General features: G+C 39.1%; 2 protein-coding genes across 13 annotated transcripts in view; both read left to right on the forward strand.

Moving 5' to 3' along the window:
- ablim3 (actin binding LIM protein family, member 3) overlaps positions 1–10,614 on the forward strand; it is a 53,632-nt gene extending 43,018 nt beyond the window's left edge. For 4 of the 11 annotated variants that reach the window (XM_061787667.1, XM_061787666.1, XM_061787670.1 and 1 more), the window contains 13 exons: positions 30–156; positions 920–1,015; positions 1,295–1,345; positions 3,193–3,246; positions 4,690–4,818; positions 4,942–5,012; positions 5,202–5,370; positions 7,564–7,590; positions 7,946–8,001; positions 8,655–8,721; positions 8,830–8,840; positions 8,941–9,021; positions 9,456–10,614. In XM_061787667.1, coding sequence (XP_061643651.1) covers positions 30–156; positions 920–1,015; positions 1,295–1,345; positions 3,193–3,246; positions 4,690–4,818; positions 4,942–5,012; positions 5,202–5,370; positions 7,564–7,590; positions 7,946–8,001; positions 8,655–8,721; positions 8,830–8,840; positions 8,941–9,021; positions 9,456–9,569 — 1,053 coding nt within the window. In that variant the 3' untranslated portion in view covers positions 9,570–10,614. The remainder of the gene's footprint in view (positions 1–29; positions 157–919; positions 1,016–1,294; positions 1,346–3,192; positions 3,247–4,689; positions 4,819–4,941; positions 5,013–5,201; positions 5,371–7,563; positions 7,591–7,945; positions 8,002–8,654; positions 8,722–8,829; positions 8,841–8,940; positions 9,022–9,455) is intronic. The other 7 variants (XM_061787669.1, XM_061787673.1, XM_061787675.1 and 4 more) reach the window with 4 other exon arrangements.
- A 1,114-nt stretch (positions 10,615–11,728) lies between these two features.
- The window catches only part of afap1l1a (actin filament associated protein 1-like 1a), a 33,383-nt gene continuing 26,726 nt past the window's right edge, over positions 11,729–18,385 (forward strand). The window contains exons 1-2 of one of the 2 annotated variants that reach the window (XM_061787909.1): positions 11,780–11,915; positions 12,769–12,849. In XM_061787909.1, coding sequence (XP_061643893.1) covers positions 12,846–12,849 — 4 coding nt within the window. In that variant the 5' untranslated portion in view covers positions 11,780–11,915; positions 12,769–12,845. Of the gene's footprint in view, positions 11,916–12,768; positions 12,850–18,385 lie in introns of both variants that reach the window. The other variant, XM_061787911.1, reaches the window with a different exon arrangement.

The following is an 18,385-nucleotide window of genomic DNA, read 5'->3' on the forward strand; positions in this document are numbered from 1 at the left end:
TGTTCTCTTTCCACCTCTCATCTGTCAAGGACTACGACTGCCTGGACATGAAGCAGAGGCGATGCTCCAGTCCAAGTTACATTGACTCTCCTACCTACAGTCGTCAAGGCATGTCACCCATCATGCCTCGGTCTCCGCAGCACTTTGGTTACCCTGGTAAGCATTTAAAAATTTATAGTGAAGTCAATGTGAATGCAAATTCCGTAATGTTATTCTACCACAAAAAACATTTCAATATCAAAAGCAGAAATTTCAGTCCACCAAAATAAAACTGTTATTGGCTCTAAATATAGGGCTTTTCCCCCAGGAAATGGGTAGAAAATCAGTGAAGTGGCAATAATGTCATTGCATTTTCCACTATGCCATGAGAGACCATATATCCATGATGATGTTTGTAATAGGGTGTAATTTACAGTACCAAGTCATAGTTAAGTCCTCAACTCATTTCTTTCTTTGGCATTTTCTCGGGAATATTAGCATTCATGTACAATTTTTAGGAGAATGAAACCTTGACACATGGCATACAGGTACTGTATGTACTCTTAACCATCATACAAGTGTTAACAGAGGTTCCCCTCTGTAATAGTAAATGGTTAAAAAAAACAATAAAACATACTCACATCATGCCTCTTCTCACCTGCTACATCTTGCGATACGTTTTGTTGATTTGCAAAAAAGCCACAATAAGCCAAAGAAAAAGCTGAATGAGCAATTGATTCTTTGTTTGTGAGGTCTGACATAACATGTTGACGTCAAGTGCAACATCAGTCATGACCGAGGTTCTCTTGTGCAACTTGAGGTGTATTTTTCAATTTCTCAAAAAATATTGTATACATATGCTCATCAGCACTTCAGTGATTTTTTTATTATTATTTTGGGAACCCCATATCTAACTTCGTTTTGCTGTGATTGACTGCAGGATCCGAGAGTGGCAGGAGCTCACCTTACTACGGCCAAGAGGGGCGGTCCAACACACCAACCCTCATCCAGCCCCCAAAACATTTTCATGTACCAGGTAGGAGGATTCACAATTCACTAATCACTCTGAGAGATAACTTTAGGTTCCTTTAGAGTGACAGGATCGGAACAATGTGTAACAAAGACTCGTTCTTATTCAAAACATAATCCCTTTTGGCCTATTCTTCCTCTCATACTGCATACTTGACCTTATTTTGTCTTCCTTCACAACCTCTCTTCTTCTCATCTCATTGTTCCAAAAGCAACTCACATCCTCAACCGTTGCCTCTTTTATGCCACTGCGTTTCAATTTTCCATCTCCTCTTTCTCTCCTCAGCCACAGGGGAGCCCAACATCTACAGGAAGCCTCCCATCTATAAGAGAACGGGTACAGTGCAGTTAGCCCTGCCTTAGCCTGCCTGTCCTCTTGTCAGTGTAGTCATGCTGTGCTTTGACAACAAAGTTATTACTGATCTATTGATGTCTTTCAAGAGCCCCTCAGGACCAACTATTGATTACTATTTACATTCCAATTATTGTTATTTCAAATACAGCAATACAAAAAACAAAGCCTCGCTAGCAAATACTGATAGCACTAGACTTGCTTCATTTATTAGTTGCCAAATACTTAAAGTTTTGCAACAGTCTATGGATGGAGTCAAATTTGCTCAACCATTACCGTTTTTAGTGTGTGGGATGCACAAAAAATTGTGTTCTAACTGAATAGTAGCCAATCAATGTAGAGATTGTTATGATTCTACAAAGAATGTTCGCAACTAGTAATGCACCGCAAGGAAAATTCTTGGCCAAAACAGAAAATGAGGAAATCAAGGCCGAAAACCGAAACACCAAAAGGAATTATTATGCCAATTATCAGTAAAATTGCATTTATGGCTATAACTGCGTGCTAACCTCCCTTAAAATCTCAATATTTGTTTTAATATCAGTCGGTATTGATACACAGTATATCATGATATGAAACAAATCACTATCGCAAATGTTCCCTGTTACTCTTAACCTTTGATTTAAATATTTATTTTCAAAAGTTGAAAATGACATGGAACATTGTACAACTGTGTAAGACTAAAAAAAAAGTATACTGTACATTCATAAACGTCTAATCTGACCATGCAAAAGTTTTCAAGTTTTTCAATTCCAGTTGACGCCTGGGGAGTTGGTAACGAGGGTACATTAATTTACTCATCCTCTTCAATCCCTTATTTTCAACTGTGCTCACTGGTAGCATGACTTTTTAATATTATGATATGATACAACCCTAATGAACCCAACCCCAACTGAGTTACCCACAGAGCACGGCACCTTGTCGGTTGCCCCTCCGAGCTTTTCCTGAGAAGTGTGGGCTTATTTCTTGCATTATCAACATCCTGTTTCAGTGACAAAAGTATATCGGCTGAAAACCAAAAATGCACTTTTTGGTGATTTTTAACCGAAAAGTTTCCTTGGCCAAAAATTCAGTGCATCACTATTTCCAACTATTTAGCAGAAATCTACCGGAAACTGCTGTATTTTAATACTTTGTCTCTGAACACAAGATGCTACTGTATGCTTGCTTTTTTTTTTTACAAGTCAAACCTAAACATGTACACAGTTATTTTAAACGTAGTCTTTTAGCAAATGTTCTTCATTATAGTGTTTGTTGTTGTGCATGTAGCTTTTGTGGTAATTTAGTCAATTGTGTCAACCTGTGTACAAACATATCTGTCCATGTAAATAATGCTAATTGCATCACAGTTCTGTAATCTTTTCTTGCAGAAACCAGAGTTTCCAATCAATTAAGTAGCTACCTAACCTAAATGAAATTTGAAAATGTAAGACCAAATCTACAAGAGTTGCATGACTTTGGATTACAGGCCTGTTATGTACTATTTAATGAACGTGTTTATTTTATTTTATTTTATATAAGTCAGCTTTCTGCGGGCTAGAACCACATCTAGCCTATGGAAATATCTTTTGACTTTATTTTCTGTATGGGTGGTAAAATGTCACATCTCCCACAGGGGTGCTCCAATAACATTTCGCTTTTCTTTTCACCTCTTTTTTTCTTGCATCCAATCACATTATTCACTCCCCTCCACATCCTGCTCCATTTAACCCGGTGACCTTGCCACTGTAAGTAAGCTCCCTTGTACTTGCTGTACCACTCAGTTAGTCCATGGATTATATTCATGTCTGTGTCTCTCTTCTTGTTTTGGGAACTCCATGTCAGCACTGTAGAGCCTACACAACTTTGCTGTGAACATACTTGTGTACTTGTGTATGTGGTGTCAGGCAAGTGGAAAGTGTGTGTCCTGAAGATAACAATGTCCGTCGCTGGTGTCATGCATTGTGTGGATTGGAATTCAATGCAACATGGATCAGGGCCGGCATGGTTAATGGCTAACAGACCGAGCAACGATCCATCTGACATTATGCTGCATGTCAACCCCATTGACTTCCATTGACTGTGCTTTTGTGCAGAGTGGCATCAATGTGATTGCCTCAAATTCATGAAATGACTGCCTGCCTCAGGCTGGAACATTAATGAACTCAGGTTAAAAGATCTTGTTTTCTTGCTGTTGGCTCAAACATTGATCTAAAAAAAGTACAGAAAAGTGACTGCGGCTGTGAAGGAAAAATTAACTCTTGGTGAACATTTTTGTGTTCATAAACAATTTTCCTTCCAAGTAAGCTTCAATTACCTAGAGGTTCTGTGATCAAGTATTTTCTAAAATATACATTTTACACAGCAGGGCTAATCACCCAAATTAAATTTTAATTCCATTATTTACATTATATGTATATTTCAAGTGTCACATTAGCAGGTATCCGATTTACTTTTGAAAGAAGCCCGGTTTAGATACAAGTATATCTGTACCTGTGCCTTTTCCTTACAATGATATACCGTATATCAGAATGGTGCCACTTGGAAGGAAAAAAAAGAAAGGTGGAACCACGTTGCCAGAATGTAGCTTTAAAGCCCAATGGGGTACTCTATTAACAGGTGTTTGCGCAACCCTGAGCCAAAGCAAAGCGTTCACTTGTTTTGTTTTGACAAGAATAAGTAAACCTAAGGGGCGTGGTTAGTCATATTTCTTCAACCTTTTTTTTTAGACAATACAACCAGGAATTCCACCAAAATCTTGTCTATGTAAGTTGTTTCCTCCCTATGTTGGGTCCTCAAATGTGCACCCTCTAAACTAGGACATAGATGAATTTATTCTGCGTGTTTCACTGCTGATTTACGGAGCCTACCTACAGGTCCTGGCAATTCACTGACAGGAGTGAATGTGAAAACAGATAATGCCACATAATGCATTTGTTACTAATATTTAACCGTTTTTGTTTTTTTTTAAGCCATATGCCCGTACATCTCAGATATTGTGAAGCTGAAAGGGAATTTTCCGGTATGAATCAGGGGATAATTAATTTTGTAGAAATCCTGTTCGTCTCAGCAAAAAACACTGTGACACATCTCTTTTCAGTCTGTTTTTTATGGCAGCGCTGCCAACAGCACCATTTCTCAGCAGGTGTTTGAATATTTAAAAAAGCAAAAGCAGAGAAGTAAGCACATTCCAGATGACTAATAAGGGCTGGGCATACTCATTAATTTAGAATGACGGCTATTTAAACATTTGAGAGACCGGAATATCGGGTTTGATTGGTGTACAAGCAGGTACATATGTTATTATGTCTGCTTTGCCTTTCTCTCCTAAATGCATCCCTTTTTTGCAGACAATCATTTGAACGCAGCAACCAAAAGTAGGACCAGTGAGGATATCCTGAGATCCTCCAGACTGTCTACCTACTCTCCTGAGCCATACACTGAGTGTGACTACTACCCGTACAGCAGCTCCCCCAGGAGTAGGGCAGACTCGTTTCATCACTCCATATGGTTTACTGTCTCCACAGAACCGAAGTCATCAGAGTATACTTGAGTCCAAGTTCACTCATGACGGAATGTCTTTTATCCTTATTTCTGCTTAGCCTATCGTGTACCAAGGAGACGGTTCTCGACAGGGGGAGATGAAGAGAGTTGGAGTCACAGTCTTCAAAGAGTAAGAGCTTCATTATCCCCCCCTTATTTCAACATGGTGTCAGAAACACCATAAATAATGCATGTCTTAGGTTATGGTACCTAAACTATCCTCCTTGTTTGCTCCTCTCACACTGCTTGTGCTCTGTACATCAAATCTCTCTAATGTCTCTTATGTTGCACCCCTTTTTTGACTGTACCTCTGTCTCAGATTGGAAGTGGCATAGGGAGGATGATCCTAAAGGAGGAGATGAAAGCCAGATCTGGTTCCTATGACAACGACCCCTGGGGCAGTGCAAGGAATTCTCGTAGTGGGAGCAAGGAAACCCTCAACACTGCAGGCTACAGCTCCACGGCTTACAACAACACTATCAACGGATGTAAGCAAGCACCCTGCTCCCTTTTGCACCACTCTACAAATTTGTTCCAGTACCATGCGTAGGTCTTATACCACCACTAGCTTTGTTGTTATACTTGTAAAACAGTATACAGGGGGACAGCTAGAGTTAGCAGAATTGCACAAAGAATACATGAGCAATTTCTTCAGCAGTGGTGCATGGAACCCATTATTTTAGAATTGGGTAAAGTTTTTTCACATCAATAGACCCAGGGGTACCGCCAGGAATTTGAAGTGTTGTCGAAAAAAATCTCACTTTGGGCCCCTCGACACCATTGCTGCAAATTAGATTAGAAAATATTATTTTCTAGGGCCCCCGTCAATCATGGGCATCTTTACTTTTAACCCCTTTACAGCGCCCCCGAATAGAAACATCCTCTCTCACAATCATAATGGCAGTCTTCATGAACCAATGTAACAAACAGCTGGAGAAGCACACTTTCATCAACCATTTAGCCTTGGTGGAGGTCTGTGCGCTAAAGAGTAACATTCTAGTTAAATATGATCATTATACAATCAGTCTAATGGTGGCCTAAGATTTACGCTCTGTTTTATCTACCGGTAAAGTGTCAGTACTTCTGACAGCTATAGTTTAAAATGTCAAAAAATGCAGGGATAATGAATGGATTGTACAAAGATAATGGCTTGTGAAAAAATATTGTGGTTTCATTTCTATCATGGTATTGCAATTACAGCTCTAAAATATATTCTTTATATTTTAAAATAAAAAATATATATTTAAAATAGGCGGCACGGTGGCCGACTGGTTAGAGCGTCAGCCTCACAGTTCTGAGGACCCGGGTTCAATCCCCGGCCCCGCCTGTGTGGAGTTTGCATGTTCTCCCCGTGCCTGCGTGGGTTTTCTCCGGGCACTCCGGTTTCCTCCCACATCCCAAAAACATGCATGAATTGGAGACTCTAAATTGCCCGTAGGCATGACTGTGAGGGCGAATGGTTGTTTGTTCCTATGTGCCCTGCGATTGGCTGGCAACCAGTTCAGGGTGTACCCCGCCTCCTGCCCGATGACAGCTGGGATAGGCTCCAGCACGCCCGCGACCCTAGTGAGGAGAAGCGGCTAAGAAAATGGATGGATGGATATTTAAAATAAAAATAGAATATTATTTATTATATTTTGGGAGGGGGCCATAGCACTTTGTCTGCCCTGACGACCCCCCCACCCCTTAAAAAAAGCTAATACCGCTAATGTAAATTCTCAGTGGTTTTTAAACTGTAACTTTTTAAAACTGCTGTGTACCTTGAAATCACTAACGGGCCCATGCCTACCCACAAGCATTGTTTTACAAGTCTTAGACTGAGTTGTCATATGCCTTTGGGGTGATGGTGCTGGGGTTGTGGGTGCAGGTCAGGATCAGGTTCTGGTTACTGTGGTGTTGGGGGAGGTTTATTGAGATGGAAAGAGGATGAACAGTTGCTGTCAACCTTGTGGCTGGTCTTCAGTAGCAGGCAGACAGGCAGACTTACTGTGTCATTGTTTGGACTTTATTTGACCACACTGGTCTGTCATTAACAACCGAGGTTCAACCAGGTGTGCACAAGTGCCAGATGTGCCAAAACTCCCAAAGCATCATTGTGCATGCAGCACGTTGAGCCCCTGACATTAGCACAGCAGCTTGTCATCATCTGCTCCCCTTTTTTCAAGTGCTTCTTTTCACTTGCACGCTCCATCGCTTTCGTCATCTCCCTCTTTGCTTTGCATGCTACTTCCTGTTTTCTTCTCGTCCTCCTCCTACTTCTCCCTAGACATGGTTCTCTACATTGTGTTCTCCATCGCTCTCTATATGCATGCATCCATCCATGTGTGTATGGAACTCACTCGTTCCTGTGCACAGCTGGTGTCCCATATCCTGATTTATTCATGAGCAGTAAGATCTCTCATTAAAGCTCTTTCTCAAATGGGAGGGGACACAACTGAACAGCACTCTGTTGGTTATCGCTGTAAGGCAACAAAGACACGAAACCATAGTGAGCAATTAAAATGTCTGTGTTTGATTCCTGTCTTTATTGGGCCTCTTTCTTCCATATTGTACCTGTGATGCTGTGTAATCCTCCCACACATAAAAAAAAAAAAGAATCCTACTTGTCATTAAGCTTTTACATTTTTCATTGACATGTAAATACAACTTTTAATGGTGTTCTCTTTGTTTGCCTTTCACAGCTCGATCCCAATACAGCACTGATAGCGGTGAGTAGATTATTTGATTAGTAATATGAACGCACAGCGCTTTGCAAGTTTTACATTCATTTTAATATCAACTGTTTTAAAGTGTATAATTGACTTTATGTAGAAATGTTGGGATTTCAGATAACACAAATAATGTTCAGTACTCCCATCATCTTGAAATTATGTTAGTAGTGAGCGCCATCTTGTGGTACTAGTGTGCCACTGATGTTATACTGTATTTCCATCTTTATTTTTAGGGTGTAAAACATCTGAACTTTGCAGATTTTATGTTTCAGACGTGGAAAAAATGAAGACATTGCACTACACTAATACTTTTTCCTTTGCATGTTTTTTTTTTGTTTTTTTGTTTTTTTAGATTTTGTATGCAAGTCTGCCTCACTTCCAGGTTATGGACGCAATGGCATACAAAGGGTGAGAGTGAATCAGAAAAAGGATTTTCCTGGGAATGTGCAATATTTGGTATTTGTATGTAGTATTTAGTTTGGTGGCCATTGGGCTCTTCTTTGTGGTGTTGCGCTGGTGGGGCAACATCAAGCCCTGTGAAAACAACAGGCTCAACAAGGTGGTGAGGAAGGTCCACTCTATGGTTTGTCTGGAGTTCGGTAACATAGAGACCACGGCAGAGAGTAGGATTAAAGACAAAATCAGGGCCGTATCGGACAACTCCTGTCACCTTCTCTGTAGCAGATGGCCAGCTCGTTTAGTCGGTGCATCATGTCACCTTTGAACAGAACTGAGTGCTTCAGGAGCTCCTTTGTGCCCATCACCATCAGACCATACAGCAACAGTTTGGGCCACAAATAATCATTATGTTTCCCTCCCCACCAACCTCAATCAATAGACTCATCATTGACTAAATGCCAGTTGTATATGGTGAAGTTGTTGTATTTAACAGTTTCTGTGTATGTATTTTTATTCAATTTCTTTATTGTTATTCATTCTTTAAACAAGCTGCTGTAACACCTCAATTTCACCTCTGGGGACCATTAATGGATTACCTTATTTAAGTGCAAAACATACTTATTACACTGACTTACTGTAACTTTGCTTTTAACTACCTTTAGCCTCAGAGTGCTGACTGCTACCAGTACCAGTACGACAGTAGCAGTGAAGTCAATTGGGGAAGCAGAGGTAGGTGTACACACTGTACATTTAAAGTATGTTAATGTTATTTATTTAAACAAGTGATTTGAGTGCTATCCATTGCACTGACTTAACTATCCTTCATTTGAATTACAGCGGAATACAAGGTAAGGGTTATAGATATTTTTCTATTCAGGTGTTGTAGAAATTTCAAGTGTTAATGAAGGTAAGAGAGCTGATGTAAGGCACATTTGAATTTCCATGCAGATTTACCCCTATGAAGCCCTCATTGTCACCACCAGAGGGAGGAACAGGCTTCCCAAAGATGTCGAGAGAGCCAGACTGGAGGTAAGTTATGAGAAAGTAGTGGAAACTCTAAGATCAACCACAATCTGTCATCATTTAACATCATTTATTTTTTTGTGACATTTTTTTTCCCACTGAAAAAAACTGTCACCATCACCACTTTTATTAAATGTACAAGATGTTTTAAGTGACATTTTAACAGAAAGGTAACTAAATAATAGAAAGACCAGGAACCAGGAACAATACATTTACTACAACATTTACTCTGATGATGTGCGACAAACACATGTGCAGAAGGAGCAGGGATGAAAGTCACATTGCATCAATGAAGCATAAACATTGGAGTGTGTACATTCGGCTTTTACTGTCTCACTAAATTGTTGCTCGTCCAGATAAAAATGATAATGTAGAAATTTTACATGAGAAAGTGGAATAGGCGATACATGTTAAAAGGACACTTTCCCCCCCTCTCCCAGCGTCACCTGTCCCCGGAGGAGTTTGTCCAAGTGTTTGGCATGACCATTGAGGATTTCGACAGGTTGGCTTTATGGAAGAGGAACGAGCTAAAGAAACAGGCCCGACTCTTTTAATAGCGTGCGGACATCTGTTAAATACTGCCATACATCTAGAGAGAAACTGAAAACTATGGAGATGTCTGCACCGTTTCACTGCCATGGCTGAGAACCTGTTCTAGATCTCCTCAAGCAACCGACCAAATTGTGGGCACACCAGCACAGAGTTGTGGGATTCAGAGACATTTATGCACAGAAACAGTGCTTGTGTGTTCACGTGCTGGAGTGGTGTGAAAGCAATACAGGCTTGTAAGTTACAGATACCATCTTGTGCTTTTCTTTATTGTGAAGGATTAAGGAACGCACGTCTGCACCATATACACAAAGAAAAAACAGAGCTGCCCAACTTTGATACTATGAGGGGGATTTTGGCTTTGCCTTATTTGTTATGCTTTCTTCATATATTTTATGAGTGTGCAGCACCAGCAATCTGAATAAGTAGAATGTAGTTGCAGTATATCATTTATGTCACTTTATTAGTGTGAATGATACATGATCAGAATGGATGAGCGCTAGAATGCAGTTTGCTTTGTTTTTTTTTGCATTATCTTCACTTCCCCCTGATTTTGCACTCTTAACTCAAATTACTGTGTTCCTTTATACTGACTGATAATAAGAAGCAATGAGCAACGAGAAGTACGTCTAAACTTACTTGACTTAAACATGAAAAACCAAAGTGTGCAAATACAGATTAGCTGTAGACATTGATGTAATAGTTACACTATTCAAAATGAATGACAATGCATAGACTGTGTTGTAATGTTTGAGAATGTTCATTACATTTAACTGATAACAGAAGACAAGCCACAGACACAATGTTGTTGTTATTGTTGTTTTCTAGTTCATTGCAACAGAGTGTTGAGGACAGTGGCCATTCAAACGAGATCCAAAATGATGATCCAATAATTTTGTAGCTAGTATACAGGGGTTTTGATAAGTAACAAAGAACTGCTTTGCAAGGATTTTCACATGTTGGTTAAGATCCAGGGTTGTTGACGTTTTGCCTTTGAACGCTGTTATTTTGGATTTTGTCACTAAAATTAAACTCATAATTCCCCCTTTCTCTCTTTGTGTATATTTTGACATAAATACAATCACTTAATAAGTGTATTAGTATAGTAATGATATAGAACCATCGCAAGCCCATTAACATTACTTCAACTATTTTACACACATGCATTCAACATTTTTGTACTATATTAAATAATTGGTTAATTAATTATCATTGAATTAGAAATAAAAAAAACGTTAAAATTAAAATTAATTTCATTGCACATTTAACTTTTTTTTTCAATCTCATTGTGGAATGATCTGGCTCGTCTGTTCATTTAAATAAATCAAATGTGGCGCTTGAGCACGTATTTTGCCAGAGGGACCCTGAAAAGTACTGTGTGTAATTTTGATCAATGGTAGTTGGTGTAGTTTACTTATAGAGATGCAGAATATTATTTACTCGCAGCACATCTTTCAACCAATACTCAGATAATTCATATTTAGTTCACATACATAAATACTGCTGTTACTACTTTTAGCTGCTGTTGCTTTGGGGTGGGAGTCCTGTATTTTTTTCCCCCATTTATCTCATAAAATAATTCGTTGATTAGTTGATTATTAGTAAACATTTTTTTAAAGATCACATTGAACAATGTTGTACTTATTTTAATGAATAACATGTGAATTAAGAGTTTATTATATAAACAATAACAAAATTTGAGTGACTATTTTGTTTACAAAACACTAGGTTTGACATTTATTCATTTTATTGCATCTCATTAAATAATAAGTTAATAAATGTATTATACATAGTAAAATAAAACACATTTAATATTTTGAACTACTTTATAAAATAAATACTGTTTCATTTATTAATAATTAATAAATGAAATGAACTAAAATGAAACAAACTAAAATTATAAAAAAAGTTTTTTAATTTTTCTAACTTTTGATTAGAATAAATTGTTGTTCCAATTACATATTATTATTATTATTATAAATTTAATTGTAACATTTTAATTTTGATCATCTTAAAATATTTTGCATCTTTACATTTTGAACAAAAATTATGAGCTGTAATTTTATTTTATTGTACAAATGCAAGCATGTCCGAAAGGCCTTACATGATAGATAGTAATGCATTTGTAGCCAATCTTTGTTCAACGCAACGTGAATAATTTGAGGCGTGGAAATTAGCAGGTGCTAGGACCGAGCGGAGTAGCAAAGCGGCCTGTAGCAAAGCGGCCTGCCTGAAAGTTCCTTGCCGACTTCGGTGTAACTCGCTCTCAATTGCTCTGGCGCTCTTAGAGTCCATAAACTCCGATGCGGGCGGCATCGTCACCTGCGCGACGACCTTAAACGGCACCAAATGTGAGTTCCAAACTGATTTGAAGTTGTCATCTTGTCAAGTGGGCGTGTGAGGCAAAGCAATAACAGAAGACATGTTTGATGCAGCTCTTGGTTGACTCATGTTGAGTCAAGTGAAATATGATGTGATGGATGTGGATGGACATGAGCTTTGAGGTGTGATACGGTCAATTTGTTTGGTATTGGATTACCATCACCAGTTAATTGTATATAAATAATGATGTGCTCAGTGTTAACAGGCAGCTAGCAATGCAAAACGTGTAACCGGCTCGAGTGTGTTTTCTGGGAGGAGGCGGTCGTATTTTGTCGTTTGAGGGCCCAAGGCAAGCCCATGGGTTCACGGGGCCTTACACATCCCTATACTGTAAAAATTTTGATTATTATTATTATGATTATTTTTATCATCAACTAAAAAGATAAAAGTTGAGAACGAGATAAAGTCTAGAAAATCCTCGAGGATTTTTATCTAACAAGTGAATCATCTCAACACATTTAATGCTATTCAGTTGTTTGATGAATGGACGAAGGAGTATAAAAGAGTATATTTATCCAAGCACGGTATATTTAATAAGGAAATGAGCTGTTGCTCACGTCAGCCTTTATTGCACATGTATTTTCAATAAACATCATACCTAAATGTTTACAGACAAACCGTTAAGATTAAATGTGAATGTTTCAAAGTTAAGTAAAACTGAACTGTACTTGGGCAGTGATTCTTTCACGTGACGTAAGGAAGCCCCACCTTCCATCAGTGGTACTCATACCACACTTTAACAATCACTGCTGTAATTGAGAAGAACATTAAAGACCCTGTAAAGTGAATTAAGAGATTTGAAACTCTTTTTCACCTTTTCAGTTTTCCGGATTTTGGCCTGGCCAAAACAAAGCCCAGGTACACATTTGGACTTTCTAGCATGAGTTGCCCCTCCCCCAATGTGTAAGTACTGAGCACCTTCATTTCATCAGTGGCTCATCAAGCGGAATTTATGAAGTTATTTCATAATAATAACTCATCTCATTTCTACCACTACACAGGCTGCAGTTAGCTAGCAAGCTATGCCTACAAAAAAGCATCTTCCCTTGAAGTGTTATGTGTTTTATATTATGTTATTCGCGATCTCACTAGCCCCCTAGTTAGCTCACGGACCAGCGGCGGGGTCATGTAATTCATCAGCGTCTCGCTCCGTGTGTCGAGTGTGGGTCCACACAAGAGACATTTTAGGGCTGAACTGTTTGTTACACACTATTCAGCCTGTGGATCATTTGAGCACATACTGAACGAAGGTGTTTGAGTGATAGCTGACGTTTAGCCATGTGTGTTTTCAGTGCATTCAATGGACACACCCACAGTTTGCGACAGTTGAAAGGTCTCTATTTTTCACAATTTTGGAGCTTCATTTTATATTCTTAGTGATTTTTTAAAAATGTAATTCTTAAATTAAACTTGGCAGGCCTGTTAACAACACTCTTCTCTGTGGTGTGTCAAATTTATAAAATATTTGTATTTTCAATTTGCAGGGACTTCAATCAACATTAAAAATAGTTGACCATTTTGACCGCTTTACCCACATTTGTGATAAAACATCACTCGTTTCACTTTCCACTTTGTCTCTACCCCCCTCGGCTGACATTTACGGCAGTCCTACTGCGACTGGCAAGAGCGGCTGGCTCTGAAAAAGGTTTGAAACCTTTCAGAGTTTTGATCAAAAACTGTTTGTTTCCCCCCTCGGCTTCTCCCCTTCTCTCGGCACTGGGATAACTCAGCTTCATTTTCCTCGCAAGTCAACAAGTTATTTTGGTACCCTCTTCCTGAATTAAGTGTGCACATGCACAGTATGAAGATGGAATAGTCCATTGTACGAGAAGGGACGGCAGAGCACTCGAAACGATCGTGATAGATAAGCATCTTGATGTGTTTTTAACCAAGTAAAAGTAAGACTAACGCAATATTAATTGCTTTAAAGTGAAGACAACTTTATAAATCAGTTTTTACGAGACATTTGGAGGACCATGGAAATTTAAGGCTTTGCCTAATGTCTGTCCCTGGCCTTACTGGAGTTTGATTTAGCCTGGAAAACCCACACCACAGGATAATCATTCAGGAGAATCTTTAAGACACAGCTAATAATGGGGTGTTTGCTGACTTTGATCACAAAGGGTGAAACATTTTCAAATTTAGCCAGATTATCGCTATCTGTGTACCCTGCTTAAAACAGCCTAAGAACACATCCTGTACTTTGTGGTTGCTGTGTTATATGAACCCATTTCAGTAATTGTATGTTCAACGTGGCATCTGTTTGGGAAAATGAATACTGTACGTGTGTGTAATTTGTTTCAGGAAGTTCCATATCTGGTTCTATGATTGTCATCAAACCTTTCCTCTTTTCCGTCACTGGTACCCCTCTGTGGTGGCACCACAAAAATCACAAATATAAAACAAACCTAATTAAAGTTCATTCTCGATGAGCTTGAAGTCTCACAAGATTTGCTGACGAAACAGATGACGACGCATGATGATAGTTTCAGCTACTTTGGAGGCATATTTTTCCAGAATGTTTTGGTTGACTCGTTGATACTCGAAACTGTTTCATCGTTTGGGCGTTCGATTTTAAGGAACACCTTTAATGGTACACACATGATTGCAACGGATTGTTGTACTACTTGTAATGAAGACTCGCTGCAAGCCTCCAGCCAGGTAAACATCGATTACCATACTGTTCATGTCTTAGTTTCCTTTGTTATTCATTGACCGCTTTGCTTCCCAATGACACAATGCAAGCGGATGTTATCAGCTAACAAATCTCATGTGTGTCATCCCCTTCTCTCTCCACACACACACTCTCACAACAGCTTAACATCCAGTAATTTTTTTCAGAGTGACCGTCTTACCCTTGTTTGCATAAACACCGCAGGAGACACAGACTGGTGTTCCCTTGGGGGCATTAAATGTCATTCTTAAATGACTTCTGTGTTTGCCTTATAAACTAGAAGGAATGATAATTAATTTTATATATTGTAGTTTTTGATAGAAAATAATCCTTGGTAACAGTTCCAGGACTCTTATTTTCAGAAAGGACACAAATTAATAATAAATCTTTTTTTTTTAATTTTTTTTTTTAAATATTATTTAGCAGTGCGATTGGTGAGTTGGTTTCCATCTCAACGGGACAAATACTGCTGCTGTGAACTTATTACTTATAGAGATGGCCATTTGTCTAGATTTTTACTCCCTACATTTGAAAACAGATACTAGTAGTAATAGTAGTTTTACTTCTTACCTTTTAAAAATAAGCTCATTACTTTTTGCAACCTCCGCGATAACATGCAACATATAACTTTATTTTTTTCTTCTTCTCAGTACGACCACTACGTAAAGAGGGAAACTATTTTGTTATCAAACCCTGAACTGGTCGCCAGCCAATCGCACAGCACATATAAACAAACAACCATTCGCACTCACATTCACACCTACGGGCAATTTAGTGTCTTCAACCGACCATGCATATTTTTGTGGGAGGAAACCGGAGTACCTGGAGAAAACCCACGCAGGCACGGAGAGAAGATTCAAACTCCACACAGGCGAGGCTGGGATCATTTAAAACAAAGAGGGCAAAAAAAGTAAAAGTACAATTAAAAGAGCGCCCAGTGCAAGAAATATCATTTAAAAGTGGAAATGGTCTAAAAGGCATGAGAAAAAAGGAGTTTTTAACCTGGACTTAAAAACATTCACACTTGGGGCTGTCATCACTTCTGTTGGCAACTTTTTCCATTTGTGTGCAGCATAATAGCTAAATGCTGCTTCACCATGTTTGCTTTGGACTCTGTGCTCCACTATTTGACCTGAGTCTGTCGATCTCAGAGCCCTACTAGGTTTGTAGGCCATTAGCATTTATTTCATGTATTCAGGACCTAAAGCATTTAGTGATTTATAGACCAGTAGCAGAACTTTAAAATCTATTCTAAAGCTGACTGGGAGCCAGTGTAAAGACTATAGAATTGGAGGAATAATTTTAAAATTTGAAAAGCAGGTGCTGCAGTCAGACAGAGAGAGCTGCTAGCATAGTCGAAGCTAAGTTTTCCGACAGCTACCATGTAGCTGTACGATTACAGAAACCTGAGCGGCATAAATTGAATTGCAAATATAAATGTGACAGCATATATGGCGCAAGCTCCCATATAGCATACTCGCTGTATACCTAAAGTGATTCAGCCATTCAACATGTTGAGAAACCAGCTTTTAAAGAATTGCTGCAGACTTTTGATAGGCAGTACAAATCTTGATGCAAAACAGGTTTGCTTTGATCTACTTGTTGTGCTGCGATGTTGAATGCAGTACGGTCGCAAATTTGGGTGCACCTAACTTTTGTGCTCGTACACCCAAGAAAAAAAGTGCAAAAAGTTAGTCTAGAGCCCTGGCTAATTCTCGGTTTTTGCACGTTTCCAGCAATTATCTTCAAACGTGTATTTACGAACAAATCTCTGAGTTCACTATAGACGGTCTTTAAATACCATTTTTTAATGATCAATGTTTGTTATGTCAAAGACAGTATGGAGCTTATCAAGTAGACTTACAGGTATGAACAGTTTTAACTTCATAGAATATCCTTGTATTGAAGACATCTTTAGTGCTTTTGTCATAAAGTTTTGGTTTCTGCAGTCATATGGAATGATGTACTCTGAGAAGTGGAGCATCAGGTGGGTGAGAAAGAGGAGCGGCTGTCCCCAAAGAGAAGCGCTGTGGTGGTGAGATGTGTGTTTTGTAGCTCAGCAGCCATGATAAATCGAGACCATTGTCAAGCTGCATGGGAGCATATGGAAGAAATTGTGGACAATATAGACTGCGGGATAATGGTGCATAGATGTAATAAACTGACCCTCTAAACATAATGATTTCCTGCTCCATCTATGCAAATGAGAATTTTGCTCAAAATGACTGACTGGTGACACAAAGCTGTATGTATATACAGTATGGTAGCGAGGGAGCGTAATTATGCACCCTGCTGTCGTCACCATGCTGCAAGTTTGTGACTCCATTATGCATGCATTCAAGCAATGCTACTACACATTTTGTTCGAGGGAAGGGAACTACATTTTCACAAAACAAAGTCCTGGTGTTTTTGCATAATTCAACAGTCATTGTTTTGAGTCTGACTTTGCAGCAGAGGATTAACTGCTACAATAGAAAGTCATCCTGTGCTTTATACTAATGTCAACTTTTCCTTAAGTTTGGAGTTCCTGCCCAGTGTAAATTCATTATAAGCCTCCTATCAGAGTGTATGCAGCATGCTTATTTTTTATACCAGTATGGAAAATAATAATAATTTCATCCAAGGGCAAATCATTATTTGTTCTTTTTAAATGTAAGCTGCATACATACAACGTAAGTTCTAACTGATACATGCAGTGTAATATACAGTATGTATTCTTTCCCCATCAAGATGTAACTGTAAATCATAGATGATTGGAGAGACCAAATGTTTATGAAGGGAATTCCCCTGAGCAGACTACTGTCTTTATGGCTGCGTTGAATTCTGGTTATTGTGCAAAGGCTCTCGTAATTATTGGTAAAGCTAATGGATTTCCTTCGTAATATGTTGCAAGATGTTACGGTACAGTGTAGTTTTATCAGAACTAAAAAGTGACTGTGCCTGGTGGGTGTTTCCATTTAGATTGTACAATTGTAAACCGCGCAAATGGCAGCATTCACAGGGCGGCAATGTGGGCTGAGTGCAGAGGGACCGCTGAGAAGGTGGCAGGTTTTGTGGGCGTCTTCGTCTCGCTGTGCAGCGGCTACGGCGGTCCGTCAAAATGTCTTCACATGAAACCGGTCCATGATGCAAAATAGATTGGGGACCGCTGCCCTAGAGAACTGCGCCACACTCTAAGTCGTTAAGTTCTTCCAGTGACTTGCGTGGAGTTTCTCTCGGTACTCCGGTTTCCTCCCACATTCCCAAATCATGCATGTTGGGCTAATTTAAAACTCAAAATTGTCTGTAGGTGTGATTGTGAATGGTCTTTGTCTATATGTGCCCTGCAATTGGCTGGCGACCACTTTGGGGCGCACCCTGCCTGTCGCCTTAAGTTAGCTAGGATAGGCCCCAACGCACCCGTGACCATAGTGAGGATAAGCAGCACAGAAAATGGATGGATAACAATCTGTCTATGAAGGTACTGGTGCTATCTTTTAATTAGAGATGTGGTGAGGAATAACAGCTAATTGCTCTGACAGAGCCTACACTACATAAAACCGTGTGCTAGAATTCAAAATTCACGTTTGTAAAAATAATACATACTGTCAATCACAAAATAATGCTTATTTTTAAGAGTATAATCAAAGGCTGAGGAATAGTCTAGTTAGAAACCAGTCTGTAGACAAAATAGTTCCTTTTCTCATGTGTCCCTGTGAGTTTGTCCGGTGTATACAGTATTAGCCTTCCCATGTGCGGCATCATTTATCCTGTGAAATACAGTGA

Source organism: Phyllopteryx taeniolatus, chromosome 10, assembly GCF_024500385.1.
Source record: "Phyllopteryx taeniolatus isolate TA_2022b chromosome 10, UOR_Ptae_1.2, whole genome shotgun sequence".
Classification (NCBI taxonomy): domain Eukaryota; kingdom Metazoa; phylum Chordata; class Actinopteri; order Syngnathiformes; family Syngnathidae; genus Phyllopteryx; species Phyllopteryx taeniolatus.